Source organism: Haemorhous mexicanus, chromosome 6 (genome assembly GCF_027477595.1).
Source record: "Haemorhous mexicanus isolate bHaeMex1 chromosome 6, bHaeMex1.pri, whole genome shotgun sequence".
Classification (NCBI taxonomy): Eukaryota; Metazoa; Chordata; class Aves; order Passeriformes; family Fringillidae; genus Haemorhous; species Haemorhous mexicanus.
Genome location: NC_082346.1, coordinates 34,284,926 through 34,308,033, shown reverse-complemented (window position 1 = coordinate 34,308,033; position 23,108 = coordinate 34,284,926). Strand labels below are relative to the sequence as shown.

Here is a 23,108-nt window from a genome sequence, read left to right as displayed (position 1 = left end):
AATCCCTCTCAGGTAACTCACCCTCCTGATCACATACCTTCTTTGCCATTTAAATATTCAGCATTTTCTCATTAAATTTGTATTTGCTATAACTATCTTAAGACCTTTCTCTGTTGTACTTGAAATGATAACAAAGTAGCAATCAGGCACCTATGACCACATCATACATGAGTATAAAAGCTTAAAATAAAAAGCTTGTGTATATTTATGAGTAAATCAACTTTCAACCAGAAAACCTAAAAGCAGGAACACTTTGTGCTTGGGTTTCATTCCCATAACTCTAGTTTTAAGCTGAGATTAATGAAGTTACCTTTCAGTGAGACAAGTGAAAGAGACAAGAATGGCTGTAATACATGAAGCTGATCCCAGTGAAGCCCCACCATTTAACTTCTAAGAAATAATGTCAGTGTAAATCATGATGTGATGAATGCTTCACTGAAATGATTCATGCCATATGGTCTGAAGAGCAAAATGGGCACAGCTAATTTTTAAAAGAATAAGAAATAAGAACTTGGAATATTCATTGCTTTGTCCTGCCAGGCTGAACATTTGCTGCAGCAGGGGCCAGACTTACTGCGGGTCTGTCTTTTTTTGCTCACTTAATATGTTGCACTAGTTTGTGGCTTCAATCTCATTCATAATGGAATAATGCCTACAAAATTACGATCAGCACTCTGCAGCCTCTTCCGCAAACAAATGTTCACTGGGCACCTAAGGGCTACATCCTCTTCTCACTTTCCCTTAAAAAAAACCAACAACAGAAATTTCAGATGTAATTAGTCCTTACAGTACAATTACTATCTTGGTAGCAAGAAGACAATTAAACTGAGTCTCCTGACAGAGGTGAAAGGTGCTGGCAATTCCATGTGTCACTCAGCTTTCCCTTTTGTAAAGGTGCTTATGTTCAGTGCCTTTCTTTCTGTGTTGTTGTGTATTAATATATTCCGTGGGAGACTCCACTTCAGCAAAAAGGTTAAAAATCTAGGTTCTTTAATAGTCATAATGCTTCTCTTGTAATGCACCACTAGGAAAAAAAGAGAAACAAATTATTCATATTTATTTAGTGATGCTGAAAGGTGTGAGCACATCTCACTGAAATATTTAGGCCCCACATCTACTACCTCAAAGAAAATGACAAAACTCAGTAACTTCAATGATGTTCAATTAAGTCTATAACCTTACAAAGCTAGACTGCCTTATTCATTTTGTTCCAACTCAAGGAGAGTGAAAAGACACCATCTTCTTAGACAAGTACTGGAAAAAGAGTACTAGTGGGTATGTTGCAGTGACTGTGCAAGGTGTCAATAGCTGCTTGGTTCAGCCCTCTCCCACCCCTGTGCAGAGAGATGCGCCATAAGAAAGTCACTTGAGAGCAGTCTGTTTTCAAGAACTGAACTTTTTATTCTGCAGAATTTATTACTGTGCACAGTGTCTTGAAAGAATTCATTCTGGACTGAAAACTTTGATGTCACTGCTTCAGGTGGCTTGATTTGGTCTGGAAGATGTTAGAAGGGTGATTTCTAAATCAAATATTTATGATGGGATGTCAAGTTCAATTTCAACAAGATAGCCAGTAAATGGACGGGCAGGATCCTTGTACCTAGTGGAAATCTGTTCAGGTTCGGTGACATGGATATCACATCGTTCACATTCATTGCGAATACTTCATCTGCGAGACTGATGTAATTCAAATACATAGATCAATGTCAACTTCCAGTCTGATTCCACGATGATGTAATGAGGCTCATACTGCCTGGGGCGGCTACTCCTAAATCATCCTTAAAGATAAGAACAAGCTTATGGAAGGATTAAGAGCAACTTAACATTAGCTTTTAAACAAGGAAGCTACACTTGTTTAAATGACAGCAAGTCTGAAGAACAGAACCCATTTTTTTTTTAAACAGGATAAAAGAATGATTAGCACCTTTTTACAGATGGAAGCTGAACAGACTTATTCTGGAATAAGTTAAACTGATGAAAAAATATCTGTGTAAAGAAGCTATTTGATTGTAACAAGTAAACCTGTTACTGATGTATTTTAAATTTAATATAAGCTTCTTATATCAACCCAAGTACACACAGAGTGCAGAGTTCTGTCTTTTCTCAATAATTTTTCAACTGTGCACATACAGTTCAACATTGCACGTAGGCGAGCTTGGATTAGAGGAAAGCATTTATCATGTAGTACATTCAACTCCTTCTTCACTCCTATGATCCCCTCTAGTGGTCAATTAATTGTCTGCTAAATGTTTCTTAGTACTACAAATTACTTGCACCTCTCCTGCATTAAAACGGCGTCTGGCTCCATTCTGTTTGAATGCAAGAGACCTCATTTTTTATTCCTATGCTGCATATGTGAAGGACAAAGCAATGAATCTTTGAAATGTGCAGCTGCTGCATCTGTGGGCAGCTTTATTTTCCCTTCTAGGAGCAGACAGATTGTGCCCACCATGTAGAGCCCAAAGCCACCTCTGTTGGCAGTGCAGACCAGGAGGTGATGGCCCTGCTGCAGTAAGCAGGACCCTTCACCCCATTCTTGCCACTAGGCTGTCTGAGAATGCCCATGGCAAGCCTGGCAGTGGGAGCACTTCTCAAGCAGTTCTGAACAGCATAACAATTTGTCACTTGTCATATTCATGCAAGTAAATGCTTGAGGTTTACCTACCTCAATGGAAAACTGAGTCATGTATTTTGGTTTTTAGCGAGATTACAGGCAACTTGTAATTCAGAGATTTCATACATTGTGGCAGACCCTTCCCCAAAATTCCCATCTTCACCTTGCCGTACAGACAGACACAGCTGCCATTTTGTATCAGTTCAAGCCGATTCAAGTCAGTGCTGATCCAATGCTATTTTCATTTTCTAATCTTGGCTGTGCACCTCTATTTCTTCCCTGTGCTAGCATCAAGAATTACCTGACTGCTGAGGGAGATGGCTAACTTGCAGACCAGTGAAAAAAGAAATTCTGACAAAAACTGAAAAGCTCTAGGGCACTGGTGACCTAGCTAAAGTCACACAGGCCTTCTGTTGGAAAGTAATGGCTGTGGAGAGCCAAGACCTCTCCTTTTGGTGCTCTCACTTGCATGCTTCTGGTTTGGTGTTTGTGTTTGTATATTGCAAAGGGCATGGGGCAAAGGCAAAGTCCCCACCCATGGGCACAGATGGTTACAAATCCATCTATGTGTGTTTTAGCCAGCATACTCATGATTCTTTTTCCCTTCCCCAGAGATGGGAAACTCAGGAATGGACACGGAGAAAGCTGTGGACTGCATGAATGGTAACACCATGAGAGGAGCATAAGTATACAACCGCAACCAAAATCGTATCTCAATTGTGGGTGTCAAGAGACAGTTTGGGAAACTCAAACTTCTTCTCCCTCATACACAGAACATCTCTACTACATAGAAAAGTTATGATTTTTCAAGAACGCCCTGTGGAATTAAAACAATGACTGATACACATGCTTGGCTATCACACACACACACACACATATATACATATGTATAAGCAATGCTATCAAAAGACATTGGGAGAAATTACTAATTTAGGTGTCTTCCTGGAACATGAATTAGCAAAAGACTTTTATTAGGAATATTTACAGCAAGACCCAGTGCTGCCATCTACTTGTACCACAAAGTATCTCTTAATCACCAGGTTTCTTTTTAGTTTTGATAATGTTATGCTAGTTTCACTTCCAGTAGTTCCCAGTTCTTTGTCTTAGCCTGCATTATTGACTGATATGAAAACAGTTTTGGAGAACAAATGCACAGTGATGAATCACTCTGGGTGGCATAGAGATACAGCTTTAAAAAGGAAAGGAAAAGAGAAGTGGCTATTTCTGTCCAGTTCTGCATATCTTGTTTTCTCATTCTACCAATTGGATGTTAATGTTTAAAAAGGAGAAAGAGTTCATGTTCTGAATCTCTGCTCTCAGATGCATCCTCCTTCATTTAGAGAAATTCTGTTAGCCCATTTGAAACAAAAGCTAATCAAAGTTCTGTTACATGGTACAAGCCAGTTGAGAGCTGTGAAAGAGATTGCTGAGGTCCTGGCACTGATGTACACATATGGTCAGCATAAGTGTGTCAGCCTTCAGGATGCTCTTCCTTCCCCTGACTGCCATAAACAATGTTTTTAATTTCTGGATTTCTGTCTGTACGTGTGGGAGGATGTCGCAGCTGTCCCGATTCCCGCTTTTTAAAGCTTAGCACTCAATAAAGCCACGTCTTCTGTTAAACAGAAATAATTCAAAATAGTTGCTTCAAAAATTGTAGAGATTTCACGCATTAAAGAAAATCTATGTTGTAATTACTTACATCTGATTGTATGCCTTTCTGGTCTTCATCATAGATTTAGCCACTAGATTTTCTGAAGGTCCATGTAAGAAAACACTGGTTAAAAAAGGTCAAAAGGGCTGTTGTGGTTTTACACCAGCTGGCAACCAAGCAACACGCAACTATTCACTTGCTCCCTCCTTCTCTCCCTCTGCAGAGAGAATCAAAAAAATGGAAACACACATAGGTTAAAAAGTAAAGAGCAAAGGCTAGAAAACTTGTGGGTTGAGGTAAAAGACATAATACATAAATCAGAAGTCGTGCATGCAAGCAAAACAAAACAGGAATTAAGTCACTGCTTCCCATGAGCCCACTGGGAGTGTTCAGCCATCCCCAGGATGCGAGTTATTCCGGAACACAAATGCCATCATCGCCAACTCCAAACATCCCCCCTTATTCCCTTTACCCTCAGCTTTATATACTGATCATGATGCCACATGGCCTGGAATATCCCTTTGGTAGTTGGGGTCAGCTGTCCTGGCTGTGCCCCTTCTCAGCACCAGGCGACCCTTCACTGGTGAGGTACTATGAGAGTACGAGAAGCAGAAAAAGCCTTGCCTCTGTGCAAGGGCTGCTCAGCATAACAAAAACATCTCTATACTATCAACACTGCTTTCAGCACTACCCTGAAACACAGTCCCATACTAGTCACAGTGGAGAGAGTTCACTCCACCTCAGCCACAATCAGCACAGCAGGGCTGAGGCACCAGCCCACAGTGGAAAACCTGCAGGTTCCCGGGAGATACGGCCTGCACCATCTCAGGCAGAATTTCTCTGTTTGAGAGGTCACAGAAATAACGCAGAAGTCCAGGCCTCAACACCTGCTTTTCTGAACCCCGTCCCAGAGGGGGCTCGGGGTAGGGGTGGCAGAGCTGGCTGCCCTGGCATGAGCCATGGAGCCCCAAAGGGTGGCTGCGGTCGCTCCCGATCCTGTACTTCTGCAGGCGGCCGTACCCCGTAGGCGACTGCAGCGGACAACGGTTTGGGGCCGAATGCGGAGCACAGCCGCAGGGCCAGGAGGAGACGAGCCCCGCCGGGGAAGGGAGAGGGAGCCCGGCCGCTCTCCAGCACGGGCGGAAAGGCAGAGTCGGGCTGTATGGAAGGTCCATACCCAGACATGAGGCTGGGGCGGCCGCCGAGGCGCTCGGCGGCCCCTCGGAGCGGGGGTGGCCGCCGAGGGAGGGGCGGGTGCAGCCCGGGGCCGTCCCCCGGCCGGGGCTGCCGTGCGGCGGCAGCGGAACGCGGCGGCGGGCGCGGGTTGCGGAGGGCCGGTTTCAGGCGGGCACCGCACGGCGCGGCGCCGACATGAGGGAGCTGCCGCCGGGCCCGGGGATGGAGAGCGACATTTTGGACGCGCTGGAGGCCTTGGGGTAACCGGGGAGCAGCGGCGGCTCCCCCTGCGAGGGGCCGCGGGCAGCCGCAGCCGCGGGCGAGAGGCCGCGCCGGAGGCGGGAGCGACGGGGAGCGCGGCATCGGCAGAGGAACGGGCCCCGCGCTGCGGCTGCGGCGGGGCCGGGGCTCGGCCGGGAGCGGGGTCACGGCGTGGGCGGTGGGCTCGCCCTGGCTGTAGCGCGGGGAGGGCAGAGGAGCCCGGGCGCTCCTGGGGTGCAGCGGCCGTGGTCGGCGCTGGGGCGGCCGCTGGAGGCTGGCGGGGCAGCACCTCGTTCTTTGGTGCCTGCCCACCTCCCGCGATGTGCTTCGGATGGTGCGGGACAAAAACTGTGCGAAATTTAGTTCTCAGTCATGTTATTACCCGTTCTCCAGGGCAGTCAGTTGTTACTGTTAGGAGGAAGTTTGACTAAACACTTGAGTTAATACTTGAGTTCTTCTCTGTCAGGCGTGTTCTGAGAGATCGAAGTGTTTTCACGTGGACATGTGAGAGTGCCTGTCTCATATTTTCTGACAAGCTGTTTTGTATATAAATGACCAATAACTTTTTGGTGTGTTTAAAAAAAAAGAAATCTGAATTACTCCTTGATGAAAGTAATGTAGGAAGATTAATTCCTTTAAGCGTAGTTACTAACCAGCTTACAATAAAATAATTTGAAAATGTGTATTTTATGTTATGCTTACTTCTTATTACTAATGTTTTTCTGTGTATGCAGGTACACGGGTGCCCTGTTGGAGGAGGAGGCCCTGAAAAAAGCAGCAGAAAATGGATTGTCTTCACCAGAATTTTTTGAGCTTTGCATTTGGTTAGGTTCCCAGATAAAGTCACTTTGTAATATGGAAGAAAGCATCACTGCAACAGATGGTATATCAATGTTAATTTAGTATTTGTTCAGTGGATTTAGACCCATACTGTTCAGCTAATAGTGAAGTTATGGTGTTGAAGTTTACAAGAAAGCTGAAAAGTAGCCAAACTCAGGCTGATATTTGTATATATGTGGCTCTTAGATTAAGATCTTCTGTTCTGAAGACTGTTTCGAAAGGAAAAAGAAGGTGATTTGGGGTGGTTTTAGATATACATAAATGTGAAAAGTACATTCATGCCTGTAGTCATATTTTGATGGCATAATTTGCAGTGCTGGATGTTTTCTGGCTGTTGTTCCAGCTCAGTGCTCCAGTCAGCATGTGAGAAGTGCTTCTTAGCACTGCCTGGCTGTTTCTGCCAAGGGCTGGAGCTTGGATGAGATTTTATATTACTTATGTTTTCACCAAAAAAGTAGTGGAACTAAAACTCATCACTAAAAATAATGGGTTCATTACTCCTGTCACTTCTTCATCAGAAAATTAGTTACATTGACATGCTATATAGTGACATAAGCTGTTCACTTCCTGCTGATGGTCATTTGTGTTCATGTCTTCACAGACTGCTGTAGCATTACCTCATTCAAAGCATGAATACAATATACTATTAGAAGTATACTATTAGATATACTATTAGAAGTATATTGTATACTATTAGAAGTGTATATATATCCTCTTGTATGTAGGACTTTTTAAAGAAAAATGTTACTGGTGTGGTAGGTAGTTAATCTTTGGGCTGTTGACATCTGCCATAGAAGTGTATGTTAAAAAAATTAGATTGCAGTTTGATGTTTCTGTAACAAGCCATTAATTGTGCATTTATTTCCATAGGTGTGAAAGATATAGAGAGCTTCCAGCTTGAAATTAGTGGCTTTCTTAGAGAAATGGCTTGTCCGTATTCATCACTGGTGTCTGGAGACATCAAAGACAGATTAAGAGAGAAAGAAGATTGTCTTAAACTCCTGTGTAAGTAATAATAATTTTTCCCATTTATAATACAGTATTTTATGGGATGCTTTATCATAACTGAACGATTTACACCAAAGAGTTCTCTGTGTATTTTTAAGTTGATGTGTACAGTCATTACATACTAGCTCAGCATACATCAACTCACTTGTGCAAAGTGAAAAATAGAGCAGCAGTAGAAAGCTGTTTAGCAGAAACTAAAATTTCTTTTTATAGCATGGTGCAACCTACTGAGGCCTCCAGATCCCTCTCTTGATCCAGTTGTTCCATCTCACCTAAACTGAGACCTTGCCTTCTGTATTTGTGAGCGGTTTCAGGGCAGCTTGAACAGAAATGCTGCACAATCTGAAGGTGCTGAAAGCAGAATTGAGAGAAGCAATGTCTCGGTGTAAGTTGAACTTGGACAAAGGAGTGGCAGCCTGAACCAATGTGATAATATGAAACTAGCCAAGGAACTTGGGATCTGGTGGCAGGAGTTGAACAGTTAAATGCAGTGTGTAGACTGAAGGTAGGAAGTCAGGTGAGAGGAAGTTGAGTTAAAGAATAGAAAACATACTGACCTATTCAGGAGAGAACTGAGAAAGTCCCTTTTATCATGATTATCTTACAAATGTAAGATATTGTAGCTGTACTGAGAATGTGGATGCAGAAATGCTTAAGTGTCTCTAAATCTGCTGTAATGATGCTTTTTTCCCTAGTATTTCTAAGTACAGAACTTCAGGCTTTAAAGATACTGCAGAGCAAGAAAGTTAAAGGCTCTCATTTGGAAAAGCACAATGAAGTTATTCAGGAAATGCAAACTATCTGTGATGCACTGGGTCTGCCAAACTCCTCATCTTCTGGTATTCCTCCCTTGTTAACCAGTGTGGAACAAAAGGTATGGGCTTTTACATCTTCTCACTACTGCTAAACTGTAAGCCCTGTCCCTGTAAACATTCGTCATAGAGTTAGGTACCCAGCAGTCTCACCCATAAAAACCCCATCTGACAAGTGCAAAAAAAATTTTAATCCTGAAAGCCAGCTTAGTGTTTTAAGTTAAACTGTTTTAGTTATGAGGTGAAGTGTTTCAGCATTTCCTTGAGGTTGCAGTGTACCTGATCAGACATATTTGCCATGCAAGTTTAAGGTATAAGTTTTCCTCTTACCCATTCAGATATGCTGTAGCAAGCAGAAAACTTTGGGTAAAAACTGATTGTGCGTTTATATACCTGTAGTCATTTCTGGAATGTACTTTAATATCAAAGACTTAAATCAGTCCTTTTTAGTTTATTAATTTCTTAATTGGAAGTGTGGGTTTGTTGCAGAAGAGGATGAAAATGCCTGAATTGCCAGTATTCAGTGAATAAGCCAACTTAAAGCTTAGTCAGCAAGATAGTTCTTTCTCTTGTGTCCCTCCAGGTTCTAACTCATTTCACTGATGTGATCCTTAATCTGATTTCCTTACTGCAGAATGTAAATAGGCTCTTGAGGTGGAATTTATCTTCTCTGTCAGACAGCTAAAAGTTTTGCTCTTCATCTCTCTCTAGTGTTTGGGGAAAGAGGGACTGATCCCCCTTGTAGGGTAGAATAAAAGCTCCCTCTGCTTCTGAGTCTTCGAATTAAATAATTTGACATGATTGTGCTTATTTTTTTCATTCTTCCTCATCAACAATCGGGCAGTTGAACATTCAGAGATTTTGGGGAGAGGGCCTGTTACTTGCATGATTTTCTTACATCTGTCTTCAGTGTGACAAGACAAAACCTTAAATAGGTTAATTTATAAAAGGCATCACCCAGGTGCAAGTGGAACTGCCTATTCCTACACTGTATCTGTGATTGATCTGTTTGGTTCTAAGGAAATCTTTACATTCAGTAAATATTTTTGAAGGGATGAAGAAGCAATTCTAGCACTGTTTTGGGAATGAAAATGTCAGTTACAACTGATGACTAGTGGCCTGATTGTGCTGATCTCCCTCTGTGAGTGATAGCTGTGTTTGCATCCATGTGTGTTCATAGGCTGCAGCTATGGTCTGTGACCTTCCTTGCTCAACTCCTTCCTTCACTTCTCTGGTGCAGATTTAGTTTTAGTGCATTGTAGGGACAGGACTCCAGTTTTGCAGTTGTGGGACAGCAAGACCAAGCCTGGAGCACCAGTTCCTTCATACACACATAATGATATAGAATGTTTTCTTTGAATTATTGGACTCCTGGTGTCTGCCACCTTTGGCAAAGTCTGACATTTCCTATCAGACAGCATCACAGGCTTGAATTGTGCATGGTGTTGCCATCCCAGTGTGTATAAACTGTTACACTTTCAGAAGTACTAAAATGAGCAGAATCTGAAAAGCATTTTGTCTTCAGTTTTGGTTATTTGTTTTTTTTTATTAATGCTGCCTGGACTATTTTCCAGTAGTTTTCAGGTCTGTCAATTCCACAGTGGTTATACCACTTGTACTCACTTCAGAGTGTAGAAAGGTGGCAAAACTAGTTCATTCATCTTCTGTGATTCCAAATTAATAGTGTAATTTATTTTCTGTGTGTTTCATTCCTTATGAACAAAGGATTTTTTTCTTACCTTACAGGAGATTTCGTAGAATTTCTGCAATGTGTTTACTTGTCCTTCATCCATTACTTTAATATAGGGCAGGTTTGATAGATGACAGAGTTAGAGACCTAAATTTACAGATATAGCTGCTTTAGAAAGGTGGTGCCACCAATTAAAGTTCATTGGCTTTGTAAACATTTTTAAGAGCATCATTTTGTTACTTTTTTTAAATATGAACACAAAAATTCACTTGAAATTATATCTTTATTTTTCCAAATATTTTTGTGTTTTTGATTTCATTGGATTCTGCATAAAATTGCACTGTTGATATTTAGTATTATATTATTCATAATACAGACTTACATACTTACCTAGTATTTTTATTTAGTGTATCTGCAAATGTATCTGCAGCATTTCAACATGTCTACTCTTTGTCTCTGTCTAGCATCTTCAGCATTGTCAGTAGCTGTGGGAGTAGTTCTGAGAATAGTTTGGCTGTGCAGCAGCAACCTACCAAAGGCCAGATCACACACTGTATTTTGGTATGGAACATTAGAACATTTATTGTTTTAAGTGATTTTCCAGTTTATTTAAGAGATTATTATAAAATCAGGATTGCTTTCTTCATTCAAAATGAGTTTTATAGTAGCTCAAACTTTGAATGTACAATCATAGCAAGTATCTTTTGCATCTCCTGTAATTACCTAGGGTAGTGGTTATCAATATAACTAAAGAAATGAGAGATAAATGGACAGTATGACAGCCTTCTATCACTAAGTATATCTTATTATACAGTACTGAAAAACTAATGGTAATTTCAAAGTTGTTTAAGATGCTGTTCCCTTGTAAAGTATATTTACAAAGGGGGAATCTAGGAGTCAGTCTGAAATTTAGTGCCAAAACCTCCATAAATTCTAAATGAATATTGATGAAAGATTCAGAAAAGTTCATGCCAGTGTTGTGCTTTGTAACTAGTGCTTACATCTGGCTGTTTTCCAATCAAGATAGTGTGAATTTCACGCCTAATTACAAAGTGACATTCTAATACTGTTTATTTGAAAAAACTTTTAATGTGATGTTATTGAAAAGATTTCTGAACCTTTTTGGCCCACACTATTGAAAGTACTCCGCTACTTTTCACATCAGTGGAATGAAAAGAAACTTCAAAGGGCTGCTGAGCAAACGAAGTCAAAATTAAGCTAACATAACACTTAAGTGAAATGTGAGAATAATTTTTTCTTAAAATGTTTGGGTAGAAATCCTATAATTTATTATTATTTAAATTAATGTGTTTAATTTAACTTCTGATCTATAGTAATTTTACAGATGCAGTGATGCCTGGACAGTAAGGATTAATGTAATTGCAGAGAACAAGACCAAAGCATTGTCCTGTTCACTAGTCATCAGGGTCAAACAAAAATATATTTAAAGTTAGATAAATACTAAATTTGTCTGCAGGTATATGAAACAGGGGCTTAAAAATATTTTGTGCTTAAGATTTTGGGTGATCTCTATGCAACTGTACAGTACACCTTATGGCTAATTAAAGAGTGCACCTTATGACTAATTAAGACAACATTCTTTCCTCAAAGTGTTACTATTATAAATTAATAACATGACACCTTTCCACAGGTCAGGTTTTTTCAAAATCTCGAAAAACTCTGGAGGTGCATACATATATGATGTTTTTCTGTGCAAATGGTGTTAAATGTAAAAATTACTACTCTGTTTTGACAGAAGATGAGGATATTTAATAAATACACTGAACATGGTAATGAAATGGGAGCTAAATTTTTTTTTCAGTTGTACATAATTACAAAACAAATGAAAAATGTCATGTTCAATAAGGAATACACTGTATTTGTTAGCAGTACAATAACTGTTTCTTTTTATGCAGCAGATTTGAATTTGGTTTGTTTGTCTCAAGCAGATCCAATGGCTTATTTGTTTTCATTTTATATTTAGAGACTGTGTGAACTCCCAAAGCAATCCCATAAATTTTTAGTGTTACCAAGGTCATTGGTTACACGGTATGTCAAATAGTCAAATATACTTGTCTACATCTAGTTTTAATTATTTGGTTTTATTTTTACACCTGAGTGTGTAAAAACATTAGGATGTTTTGGCTATTACAGTTTGGTTTATGTTTCTTTGAGTATGTTTTCGCTGCTCTTTTTTCAGGGGACTGCATTTGGTTTTGTTTCCACTTACACGTGCAGACTTTTTTCTTGGTTGTGGTGGGTTTTTTAAACTCCTGCATATCCTTCTCAATCCAGGGCAGCTATCATGTGTGGAAATACAGGTTATAGCATAGATTCTCACAGCCATTGTATTCTTGTCCTCTGGCAGACTGTTGTGTGTCAGAGTTCCTGTGCTCATACCTCTGTCATCAGTCATGGCTGGACAATGTATTCTGCAGCTGTAAGGCAGCTCAGATTGTTTCATCATAATAGCTGTAGGATTTCCCCATGAGCCCTGCTGATGGGAGTGAGGAGTAAGCAGAGATTCACTAATCTGAATATGACTTTACAGTGTGTCAAAAGCATAGACCAGTTCATGAGTATAGACCAGTTCATCAGTGAAGAGATTCCTTCTTAACTGTTACTGATTAGTAAAGCTGTGCTGGATAAAAATTACATAGGTGTTCTCTAACTTGGAAACAAAACATGGCAGAAATTTGGGGCAGTTTCTCAGTCATTAAAGGATTGTTTCATTTAGCTGCTCCTGTTTCTTCTAGTTCTGATTTTCATTTAGTATCTTCCTTAATTGTTCTCTCTAAACTTCCTTTCACTTTTCAGTTCATGGAAATCAGGAGTATGCAGCAGCGATTGACTTTTGATGGAAGAATGTGTGGCTTTCGTATGTGGAGCCCAGTGTTCTGTTTACCTCTTAGTTGTCCTTGCAGCTGCAAACTTAAAATAATTCTAATCTCTAGGTAGTATTCAGCATCACTGGTTTTCACATCTTGCACATTCTAACTGTAAACTACATTGAGGATTTTTCATTTTGCTGTATTGGTTTTTGTTTCAGCAACTGGTCTCATTTTGATAGACTCTCTTTGTTTTAAACTTTGAGGTAATATTTCTGACCACAGTGGTATATGAATAGACCTCTTGCCCCATAGAATTTTTAATTTGTCTGCTGTTCATTCCTTCTTCTATACTCATTACTGATCTGTTAATCTCTTGTTGTCATACTGATCTTACTCTATTGTTGATTATTAACTTTCGATTTTGATCTTCAAACATTTATTTAAATTCAAACATAGTTTGTGCTTGGGTGCATTTGCATTTTGGAGTGGAATATGGCACTGTGTACGTGCTTCAGTAAAAAAAACTGGCTACATGAAAAAGACAGACAACCTTGGAGTGTTTTTTGTAAAGAAAAAGGTTATAGAGAAGCAAGACTTACCAGAGAAGGAGGAGTGTTGGGATCAGTATGGTACATGGAACTGAACTTCACCCCTTATTGTAACCTCTTTTGATATGAATTGAATATAACAACAGAGAGTATTACACTAATTAGATTGCCACTTTTCAGATACTGCTAGGCTGTCTTTTCTGTTAGAGTCAAAACAGTGTTTTCCCTTAATTTGTTCACTGCACAATATATTTACCTCAGACTTTTTCTGGGATATTGTGTTTTTAACCTGCCAGAATGCTGCCCAGCAGTGATGTAAAAAGAAAGAACATAAACTTTGGTTTTCACAGAAAATTTGGGATCAGATATTTTTCTTCATATACACACCCAAAAAAAAAAGAGATAATTATAAAAATCCTGTCGTATGAGAGTTGATTTTCAAAGTATTTCTTTTAAAAATTAACTCAGTGCTCCAGAATTTAGTTTTTGACTTCTGGAATTTTTTACTTAGCAGTCATTAGAGATGATATTTCTGTAACATGTGAAGCTCAAAACTGAGCTTTGAACCATGCCTTTGTGACAAATGTAATGTAAATGCCTGTGTGCCTGCATGAAGTCTTATAATCCTTGCAAATGTACCTAATGGCTGTCCCCAGTTACAGGTTTTACTGTAGATCGTGCACTACCTTAATCCTTCCTTTGACATATAAAAGAAAATTAATTCTAGTTTTATTCATTTTGCTTGGTTCCCCATGGTTATTTACTAAAGCAAATAAAGGTGTAGTTCTCTCCATCAGACTGTACAAAACATGCAGGAACAATCACATGCATGCAGTCAACTCCAGCTGAAAAATCAGTTGGAACATGTTCAAGCTATGTACAAGTGTTGTGGGCATTCATGGTCTTGATTTTAGAAGAGCTTTGCCAAAGGAAGCTCACTCAAGAAGAGGAGGTAGAGATTTCTTGTAATGAGAGAGGAAAATGCAGTGGTGTTTGGAAGGCAGAGAAAGCATATTTCATCTCTAATTATTGAGGGCAAGAACTAGTGGAAAAAATATGAGCAAATTTGATTTGGAGTGAATGCAAAAGTTTTAAACATGTTAGCTGGAACCAGGTGTAGGATTAGAATAAAATTAATGAGAAAGAATGACTGCATGCCTGTCATATCTCCTGCCTTTCTTAATAACACCCATCCCCAGATTTTTTGTAGCCCAGTGTAGCATTTGGCAACAGAACTCCAAACTTCTAATTGTTTTAATTGCAACACTTAGTAGTATCTAAAATGAGTAATTTAGCTATTCCTACTACCTGTATGCACTTGATAAATTTGCTATATAACTGTAGTTCTGTTAATGGGAGGACAAGTGCTGTGCCATTAAAATATTTTTGTATAGAGGCAGGTCATCTTACAGAAGTATTCAGGAAATCTTTTTTAGTGGATCATAAGCTAGAAGGTACGTGTCTGTTTTCATGAGTTGGCTAAAACAAACGTGCTGTGTTTGATCTTCCGAGTAGCAAAATGAGATTGTAAGAAATGTTGCTAAAATTAGTCTAAATATCATTTCTGTTCTGAGATGTATGTGTTTTTTTCAGGTGAAGGACATTCTCTCAAAAGTTAAAAATAACCCTGTGGGGAAGTCACTGCTAACAAAACCTCTGAACTCTGACCAAGTGGTAAAGACAAGTTTCTCCATTTCTTTTCAGTATTTAACAGGATGGTCAAAATGAATGCATATGGCTTCGTTTAACTTTGCCTTTTTACAGTCACTGTTCTATTGCTGAATATTAATACTAAAACTCAATTGCTAAAAACTAACAGTGATAATCAGGTATACTTCTAGAATTGACATTATAAAACAGACCTTGTGTCGATTCATCCATTGTTCATTTTCAAATCATTTTGTACATGCATCCTACTGCAGCGTTACAAAGATGCTATGCAGTTTGTAGTGGTCACCTCAGGATAGACATCTTAGTTGATGGATGGGGTTAAGTTGAATTGACCTCTATAACTTTATATATTTGTCTGTTTGAATTTCTTATTGTAACACTGCAGGAAAGATTGGAAAAGATCAATGATGCTCTTTGCAGTGAGTACGAGTGTCGACGGCGGATGTTGATGAAGAGGCTTGATGTGACTGTGCAGTCTTTTGGCTGGTCTGATAGGGCAAAGGTAAACGTGATGTATTTTTTGCTTCCTGTAGGTGGGAGTCTGCTACTGTTCCCCAAGTCTTCCTACAGAACATGCATGCCTTGTAAATACACAAATACACTTCCATCACTGTTACCTGTTTTTCCAGCCTGTTCTCATCTCAAGTTGTAATATCCAAATCCTAGGTATTGAGGAAGGGGATGGATTTAATAAGGCGTGGCACAGTCCATCCTTTGTGATTGTTTATAGCTTCACAATTAGAAATTTTAGCATCCTTTGTTGGGGTTTTTCACTTTAATTAAAGTTCCCATCTCCCTGTTTTCTGTATCTAACACCTTCCAATGAAGTAAGCTAGGAGGGAACCTGTGCACCTCATGCAGATTCAAAAGTAAGACAAATACTGGGCCTTAACATAGATTGGGTATAAAAAGTGACAGTTCATAAAGTCTGAGAGGTTGCAGTGACTGCCCCCTATCCTAGATTCTACTAGATGAACAGCTGTTCAGTTGAACAGGTTATTTGAGTAATAGCTTGTGTGAGAAAATCACGCAATTGCTTGTAATCCGTCCAGTCACTAAAAATTCCAAAGCACTCCTCTGTATTTGTTCTGCTGGTATTGCTTTAATTGTGATAATTTCATTTGTACTGTTTCCTAGAATTCCGTATATTAAAAAATAGTCATCATATTTCCAAGCTGGAAATATATCTTGTTTGTGTCCCAAAGAGAAGGGAAATAAGACACACAAAGTTTCTAATTTGATGAAGACATAAGTGAGAAGCTGGAAGTAGATGATTTTGTTCATTGGCAAGATCAGCTTTCCTTCCAAAGGTTTCTTTAGAAAGCTTAAGGTGAATAAATCTTAAAACTTGGAAAGCTTACTAAAAGTATGGATTGTTACAAGTCTTTGTGAGGTCACAATTTTTCATTGACACATGCAGAATCAACTACATGAAGTTCACTAAGTGTCACTGGAACACATGAGTCCAGGCGCTACTGTGCTGCGTTGGAATAGCTCACTGTTTAATTTCTGAAGGGGTTGTGAATGTTTTATGCTGCAAGAAAGGAAAAGGGAGGCATTTAGCTCAGAGAAGCCAGGAGATGTCCCTACTTGTATAACTTCCTTACAGCTGTACCAATACAATTATGTATCTTCAAATTTAAAGTATACTTCTAAAATGTAGTTGATGTGACTGATGACTAACTTAAGCAGACTAAAAAACTTTGTCACTTGCTATTGTTCCATAAAAACAATGAATGCCCTTTTGAAATAGAACATGATAAAGTAGTCAGATGATTCGTTTTCCTGTCTAATAAAGACTGTTGATGTGAAATATATGAAGTTACAGAAATAACCAAGTTACATAGAAATTCAAAATAACATACTGTTTTAAATCTTTTCTTTCCCCCCTGTTTCTCTTGAAGCTGTTCATAACTTCTTTGAGAAGGTTTTGGGGATTGAAAATGTTCTGGCATTAATGTAATTTGGAGATTTTTTTTTTTTCTAAGCCAAGGGGCAAATTTTTGTCTTTTTAAAATTTGTTAGCTTGCCTTTTATTCCCTACCATTAAATAGATATTGATACATTTCTCTGCTTTTGATTGTATGGCATTTTGGGGATTTCTTTTTTGTTTGTTTTTTTGTAACTTGTTCAGCCTCCAGGAGGGCTAAGTTTGCAGACTGAAATGGGTTCACAAATGATGGAGTAATTACCTAGCAGAACATTCTTGTCAAAGTTCAGTATGTGTTATCTGGTCTAGCCAATTTCAAATGTTTTATTTCATTCTGAAGGTCGTTCTAGATTTTCCTAGAAAGTATATTTATTTTTTTCTGCTAAATAAATTAAGCATCAAAGCATGCTTGGAAAAAATCTAATGTTGTCCTCGTCTCAGTCTCACTTTTTCGTGGCTTGCAAAAGTGTTTTGCTGCATTGGTATATTTTCAGGTTTTTTCCACAAATTTACTTTATGTTGAAGCTGCTCTGTTTTCATCATGTTTAGAAGCAATCTGTTGAATATTGTTATGTAAAGCTCTTGGGAGACCAGTAGGGACTCCTTAAGTTTTAGTCTGTAGACATGTTGGAAGACATTAAAGAATCTGTTTGATGCCAGTGGATAGAGGATTTCCTTTTGTACTGGTTTCACTATCAATTAAACATAATCAGCAGCACTTTCTGTGTAATAGCTCCACCAGCAGGAAGAGAACTGGTGATAACTGGCACTGTGTTTTGTAATACAGCTTCTATTTTCAGAAGCTACACCTTGTGTTCAAACTGAAACTTGCTGTGACCAGCACATGGTTTATAGTAGGTCTGTTGGCATGTTTGATACCTGGCAAGTAAGTAGTGTTTGATGTTACCCTTTAGGTGAAAACAGATGAAATAGCCCGGATCTACCAGCCCAAGCGCTACGCACTGTCTCCAAAGTCCACCGTTACACTAGCTCACCTTCTTGCTGCTCGCGAGGATCTGTCCAAGATCATAAGGACCAGTAGTGGGTCAACACGGGAGAAGACTGCCTGTGCTATCAACAAGGTACGCTCTTCTGGCAGTGATAAGTGGACATGGGCATTTGCAGACCTCTCAAAAGCAGTTCTGGAATTACACTGGTTTTGCTTGGTACCTTAATTTCATTTTTTCCATTTGAGAAAGGAAGGTTTGCAGTATTCTGGTAAACTTTGTAGAAAGTCCTTTTTCTGATCTTCCTAGACAGTCAGTCATGCAACAGGAGGAAACAGAGTATTGTAGATGAGGGGGAAAAGTTGGGCGGGGGGGTTGTATGTGTGTGCGAATGACTTATTGAGTTCAGTGGAACTGCACACCTCAAGGATACGTAAGTATTTGTGGTATCAGTTCCTGAGCTACCTTGCCAGGATATTATTGTTTGGTTTGTAAACCCACATCTCTAGTTCATCAGTGTGTTATAAATCACAAAAGTTTCTGTAGAAATGTCATTTTGCTGCAAAGTAAAATGACGTGGTTTGGCTGCAGTAATGAATCAACATAGTGCTGCTTTCTTGTGTGTGATAAAAGCTGAAGCTTGCAAGTAGTGACGTGAGTTTCACCATTCAAGTGGTGACTAAACCTGATTTTATTGATCCTGTATTTACAGATTTTTCTAATGTTTTTTACCTCATTTAGATACTTTAATGTGTTTTGATTCTTAACACTCTGAAATTTCTTGATTATTTTAGGATCTCAGAAAAAGGTGGGGTTTTTTTGTTTCTTGAGAGGACTTTAGTTGGAGTGCCTGGGACTGATCAGGGAATGTTAACAGTGATCACACAGAGTTTAGAAAATACGAGAGACGAGAGCAACAACAAAAAGACCTACTTGGATACATCTTTGTTCTTCAAAGATGTTTGTTTTGTTTAACTTAGTCCAGTGCAGTTTCTCTTTATACACTGAGTAATACCTGCCATAGTCAAGATGCCTTTTTTTTTCCCTTTTCTTGGAAGTGTTCCTGCAGCTTATTGCATATTTTGTTTGTTCTGGCTCCTTGCTGAGTGTCGGTAGTTTCTAATGTTAGGCAAACATTAGATGTGCCTTTGAGAACTGCCCATCAGTTTGCCAGTTGTTTTTTTTTTTTTTGTTGTTGTTGGCTGATTAGGTTTGAGCTTGAACTTTGAAATTTAAGTAGAAGGACCACATCATAAGGAGTCTTTTCTGTATGAATATATATGTGTATTTGTATATATTATATATGAAGTGTGTTTATTGCTTATTGCAATACTAATACTTCAGGTGTGCAGTGTTCTTCATAAAAAATTCACAAAAATAATATGAGCCAGCTAGCTGCAGTTATTTCTGTTTTAGAGGTGAAAAACGAGAACATTTTCAGAGTTCTGTTGTGGTGATACAGGGGCAGGAGATAGTGATTCTGCTGTCAGGCACTGCACTGAGGGGTCAAATTTCCTGAAGATAGCAGGCAGCATTTCTCTGTTCACAGGAGAAAATCCTGTGTTTCTTCAAATTATTACTACTGTTTTGTAACTCTGAAAATGACCTATTTTTCCGTACAGGTTCTGATGGGGAGAGTCCCTGATCGTGGAGGCAGACCAACAGAGATTGAACCACCTCCTCCTGAAATGCCTCCATGGCAAAAAAGACAAGAAGGTGGTGGAAGAGGTGGCTGGGGAGGTGGTGGTGGTGGAAGGGGTAACTGGGGGGGTGGAGGGGGTAGAGGAGGAGGAGGTGGAGGTTTCAGAGGGGGTGGAAGAGGTGGGGGAGGCTTCCAGGGTGGGGGAGGCTTCCAGGGTGGGGGAGGCTACCAAGGTGGGGGAGGCTACCAAGGTGGGGGAGGCTACCAAGGTGGAGGTGGCTTCCAAGGTGGCAGGGGAGGCTATGGTGGCAGGGGAGGCTATGGTGATCCGTATGGTGGAAGGGGAGGGGGAGGCTACCGAAGATACTGAAGTACTGTAAATCTTAACAGAGTAACTGGCAGAATATAGTGGTGGTGTTTACTGGTACTAGGAATTTAGATATGTTGACTTGGGTTTAGGTTAGAATTAAGTATGACCATATGAGTAATTTCATTAGACCAACTGATGTTCTCACTGAGTTGTTTTAGTTAACTGAAGTTTTATACTAAAATCTGATGACTGAAGTCCTTGTTTTTCGTACTGCTTATATGGTGTTTTTTATTATGTCATTTTATTTAAAATAAGTCTCAGAAAACTGAATAAAACCCTTTCTAAACAAACTAAAATATGTTAATGGTCAGACCTCTCTAGTTATTGCATGTTGCATTTCTACTCTCCTGCTCCAAAATGTTGTGTAGAAAAAACAAAGTAGGCCTAAGAACTGGATGAAACCACTTTTAAAAGACTCAAGAATGCTGCTTTCAGGCTTGTTCCTTCAGGTCATTGTTTTTCATTCATAGTTTTCATGAAAATGAATTCATGAATTCATTCATGTAAATGAATTTTAATTTCAAATGTTAAAATCCTTAAGGCTTTGGTAAAAATTATTCAGTTAGATTTGATTCTTGCAGAACTTCACATTTTAGTAACATTGTGAATGAATACTCTGCATAAATTAATTAGATCAGGTTGTTTTTTGTGTTCATAATGTATCAGACACTCTTTAATGGTCAAAGCATGTACTGTAAACTCATCATAGTGAGTTTTGATAGTGTCTTATTTTCATTTTACCTGTTTTCCATTGCGGGTGTTTCATAAAAAAAATAATTAAACCAGATTGGGCAGAAAACCTGCAGCCATCACGTCTACCATCAAATATACATGAATTTACACCATCACGGTATAAATTCATGTATATATCCTTGTGTGTCAGCTTTGAGACACAAAGCTGGAATAAGCTGAGCTTTGTAAGAAAGAACATGACATTTCTTCTCACCTTTTTTTCTTTCCCTTTGTTTTTTTTAAATTATTCTCTTCTCCCTTGCCTGCTCTGTCTGGGAATCACCAATTGTCTGGTTAGTCAGTTAACAAGACACCTCATGCACATCACTTTCTCGAAGTGATTTCTGTCTCTGCCAACCTAAAAGAAGCCCTGTCTTGACATGGTCTGGGTGCCTTCTCCCTCACATACACTGTTAGTCTAGAAGGAGTTAGCTGACATACCATCGTGGCTGTAAATATATGTAAACAGGAATTAAATTTAACGCTGTCACTTGAAGAAGTCAGTTTCTGCTGGCCAATATCTTTTAGATCTCCCATGTTGTGAGGCCACTCCTGGGTACAGAGGTAGGAAGGGGCTGCTGCCTGAGTAAGTTCTAATGACAGCATTTATCAGGGTCGCTACAGAGATTCAGGAAGGGATCTGATGAACCTGGTGTGTCTGATGATTAAATTGCACAGCAGACTTGAAGCACTTGTAACTGTAGGCATAACTGCAGGTTGAACTTTAGGATTTGATTTTGGATTTATATTTCTCAGTTACAAGTTCTTTCTGCACAAATTTCCTATTGGTGTCCATTGGTATGCTTTAAAGGTGTTTTTTTACCTTCATAAACATACATATCACGTCCTGTTTCATTGGCAACTTCATGATGAGTTTAAAGTTCTGTTCCTAATCAAATTACTATCTTTCAAAAGCTTTTCTTCTGTTATTTCCTCTCATCAGTTTGCTTGAGAGCGCTGCTTCTAATATGATGTATATGACTTTACTTGGGTTTTAGGGTCGCAGCAGGTGCCTGACAAAAAGAAGCAGAAGTTTTGCTTGCTAGAACATGTTAGCTGGGATGTGAACTTTTCCAATAATGGCTTAATGTCACCCAACTGCTAGCACTGTAGTTCCTTTGCCAAATTTCTCTATGCTTCTTACTGGCCTAAGCTCTTGGCAGCCTCTGCAGTTGTAACAGAGACCCCTCATGGGTCACATGGGAGCACAGTAATGGTCTCTTGATTCTGAGCTTGGTTTTTGCCTAAGGCTCTGGAATAGCTCCCAAACCAATGACATACCAAATGAGACTGCTGGCCTTGGAGCAAAGTGTTGGTCAGCAAAGGAATAGAGAGTAGTTTTTACCAACCAAAGCCTTAAGATTAAATTCTGTTTGCTCATCCCAATGTTACTTTTTGCTACAAGTTATCAGCAGTCAAGCATGTGGCTTCATCAAGGAACTACACTTGGAGAAACAAACGACTTGCCTATGCTTAAAGGTTTCATTAGTCTTAGGATGCAAGATTGCAGCATTTTAGTTGGATTGTTGTAACTGAAAATGTGGATGTGCCTTGGTGTTTTTACACTCATCAATCCATCCTGTTTGTTAGTAGGCAGGACAGTTCTGAATGAAGTAAATCATCAAGTGAAGCAGGTACATGCCCACTTCAATTCTAACAGTTAAATTATTTCAGTATCATATTTTAGTTATGTGTATGTAGACCATGTAAAATATAGAAATACAAATATGCTGGAGATTTTCTTTTTTAATCTGGCTGCTTCAGTCTTTCTTAAATAACTTCAAAATGTGAAGCTGGTAGTTAAAAAAATAAAATAAGCACCACCATATTTCATGGAGATATCCTTTGCTGTCCTTTTGTCAGAATGTATGCTTTTAATTTCTCAATCAATGCAATAATACTATGAAAGTAATTGATTTAAACCTCAAGTTTTGTCTGGAAAAAAAAGTTTTTTCAAAAATTTTGTTGTAAGTAAAAGATTTTCATATATATGTCTGTGAACATTTTGTGTTTATTAGCACTTAATGGATACCTAAGTTAATATTGTTTTGTTTTTTGAAGATCTGAAAAAAAAAGGTTGGGGATTTTTTTCAGGAATTGAGAGACGCTTTTGTCAACAACAGTAAACACTGAGGAATAAAGTAATGTATTTGAAATTATTTGCATCATCTGTGTGTATTGTGACTTGGATCCACTATCATATGTTCCTCTTTTGTTTGTAAGAAAGAATTCCTGCTGGTGACTTACAATAGTGGTGAAACTTACTTTTTATGGTAATGGAAATAACATGTATTTTGACCAAAATGGAGACGGCAATAGGTAACATTATAGAAAAATTTCAACAGGCAAGGTATGTCTCAAGTCTGGGATTTTGTCTGGGAT

General features: G+C 39.1%; 1 protein-coding gene and 1 long non-coding RNA gene across 3 annotated transcripts; one reads left to right on the top strand and one right to left on the bottom strand.

The window, feature by feature from the left end:
• Nucleotides 1–1,380: 1,380 nt before the first annotated feature.
• Nucleotides 1,381–5,558, bottom strand: LOC132329102 (uncharacterized). 2 transcript variants are annotated; one of them, XR_009486962.1, is made up of 3 exons: nt 5,446–5,558; nt 4,317–4,485; nt 1,381–1,778 (listed from the first exon to the last, which is right to left on the bottom strand). It is a non-coding gene; the product is annotated as an uncharacterized LOC132329102 (long non-coding RNA). The 2 variants fall into 2 exon arrangements; XR_009486961.1 differs by having other exon boundaries at nt 5,289–5,511.
• Nucleotides 5,549–22,885, top strand: FAM98B (family with sequence similarity 98 member B). Its single transcript, XM_059849801.1, has 8 exons — nt 5,549–5,704; nt 6,440–6,588; nt 7,416–7,550; nt 8,249–8,427; nt 15,028–15,108; nt 15,491–15,607; nt 17,950–18,117; nt 19,605–22,885. Exons 1-8 carry the CDS (start codon nt 5,640–5,642, stop codon nt 19,992–19,994), a joined length of 1,284 nt encoding a protein of 427 aa, XP_059705784.1. The 5' UTR covers nt 5,549–5,639; the 3' UTR covers nt 19,995–22,885.
• The last annotated feature ends 223 nt before the right edge of the window (nt 22,886–23,108 follow it).

Excerpts from the sequence above, each read along its gene's own strand:
- FAM98B (XM_059849801.1), top strand. The coding sequence starts at position 5,640 with ATGAGGGAGCTGCCGCCGGGCCCGGGGATGGAGAGCGACATTTTGGAC. Across the intron at positions 8,428-15,027 it reads TAACCAGTGTGGAACAAAAG|GTGAAGGACATTCTCTCAAA; the intron begins GTATGGGCTTTT and ends TGTTTTTTTCAG. Across the intron at positions 15,109-15,490 it reads CTCTGAACTCTGACCAAGTG|GAAAGATTGGAAAAGATCAA; the intron begins GTAAAGACAAGT and ends GTAACACTGCAG.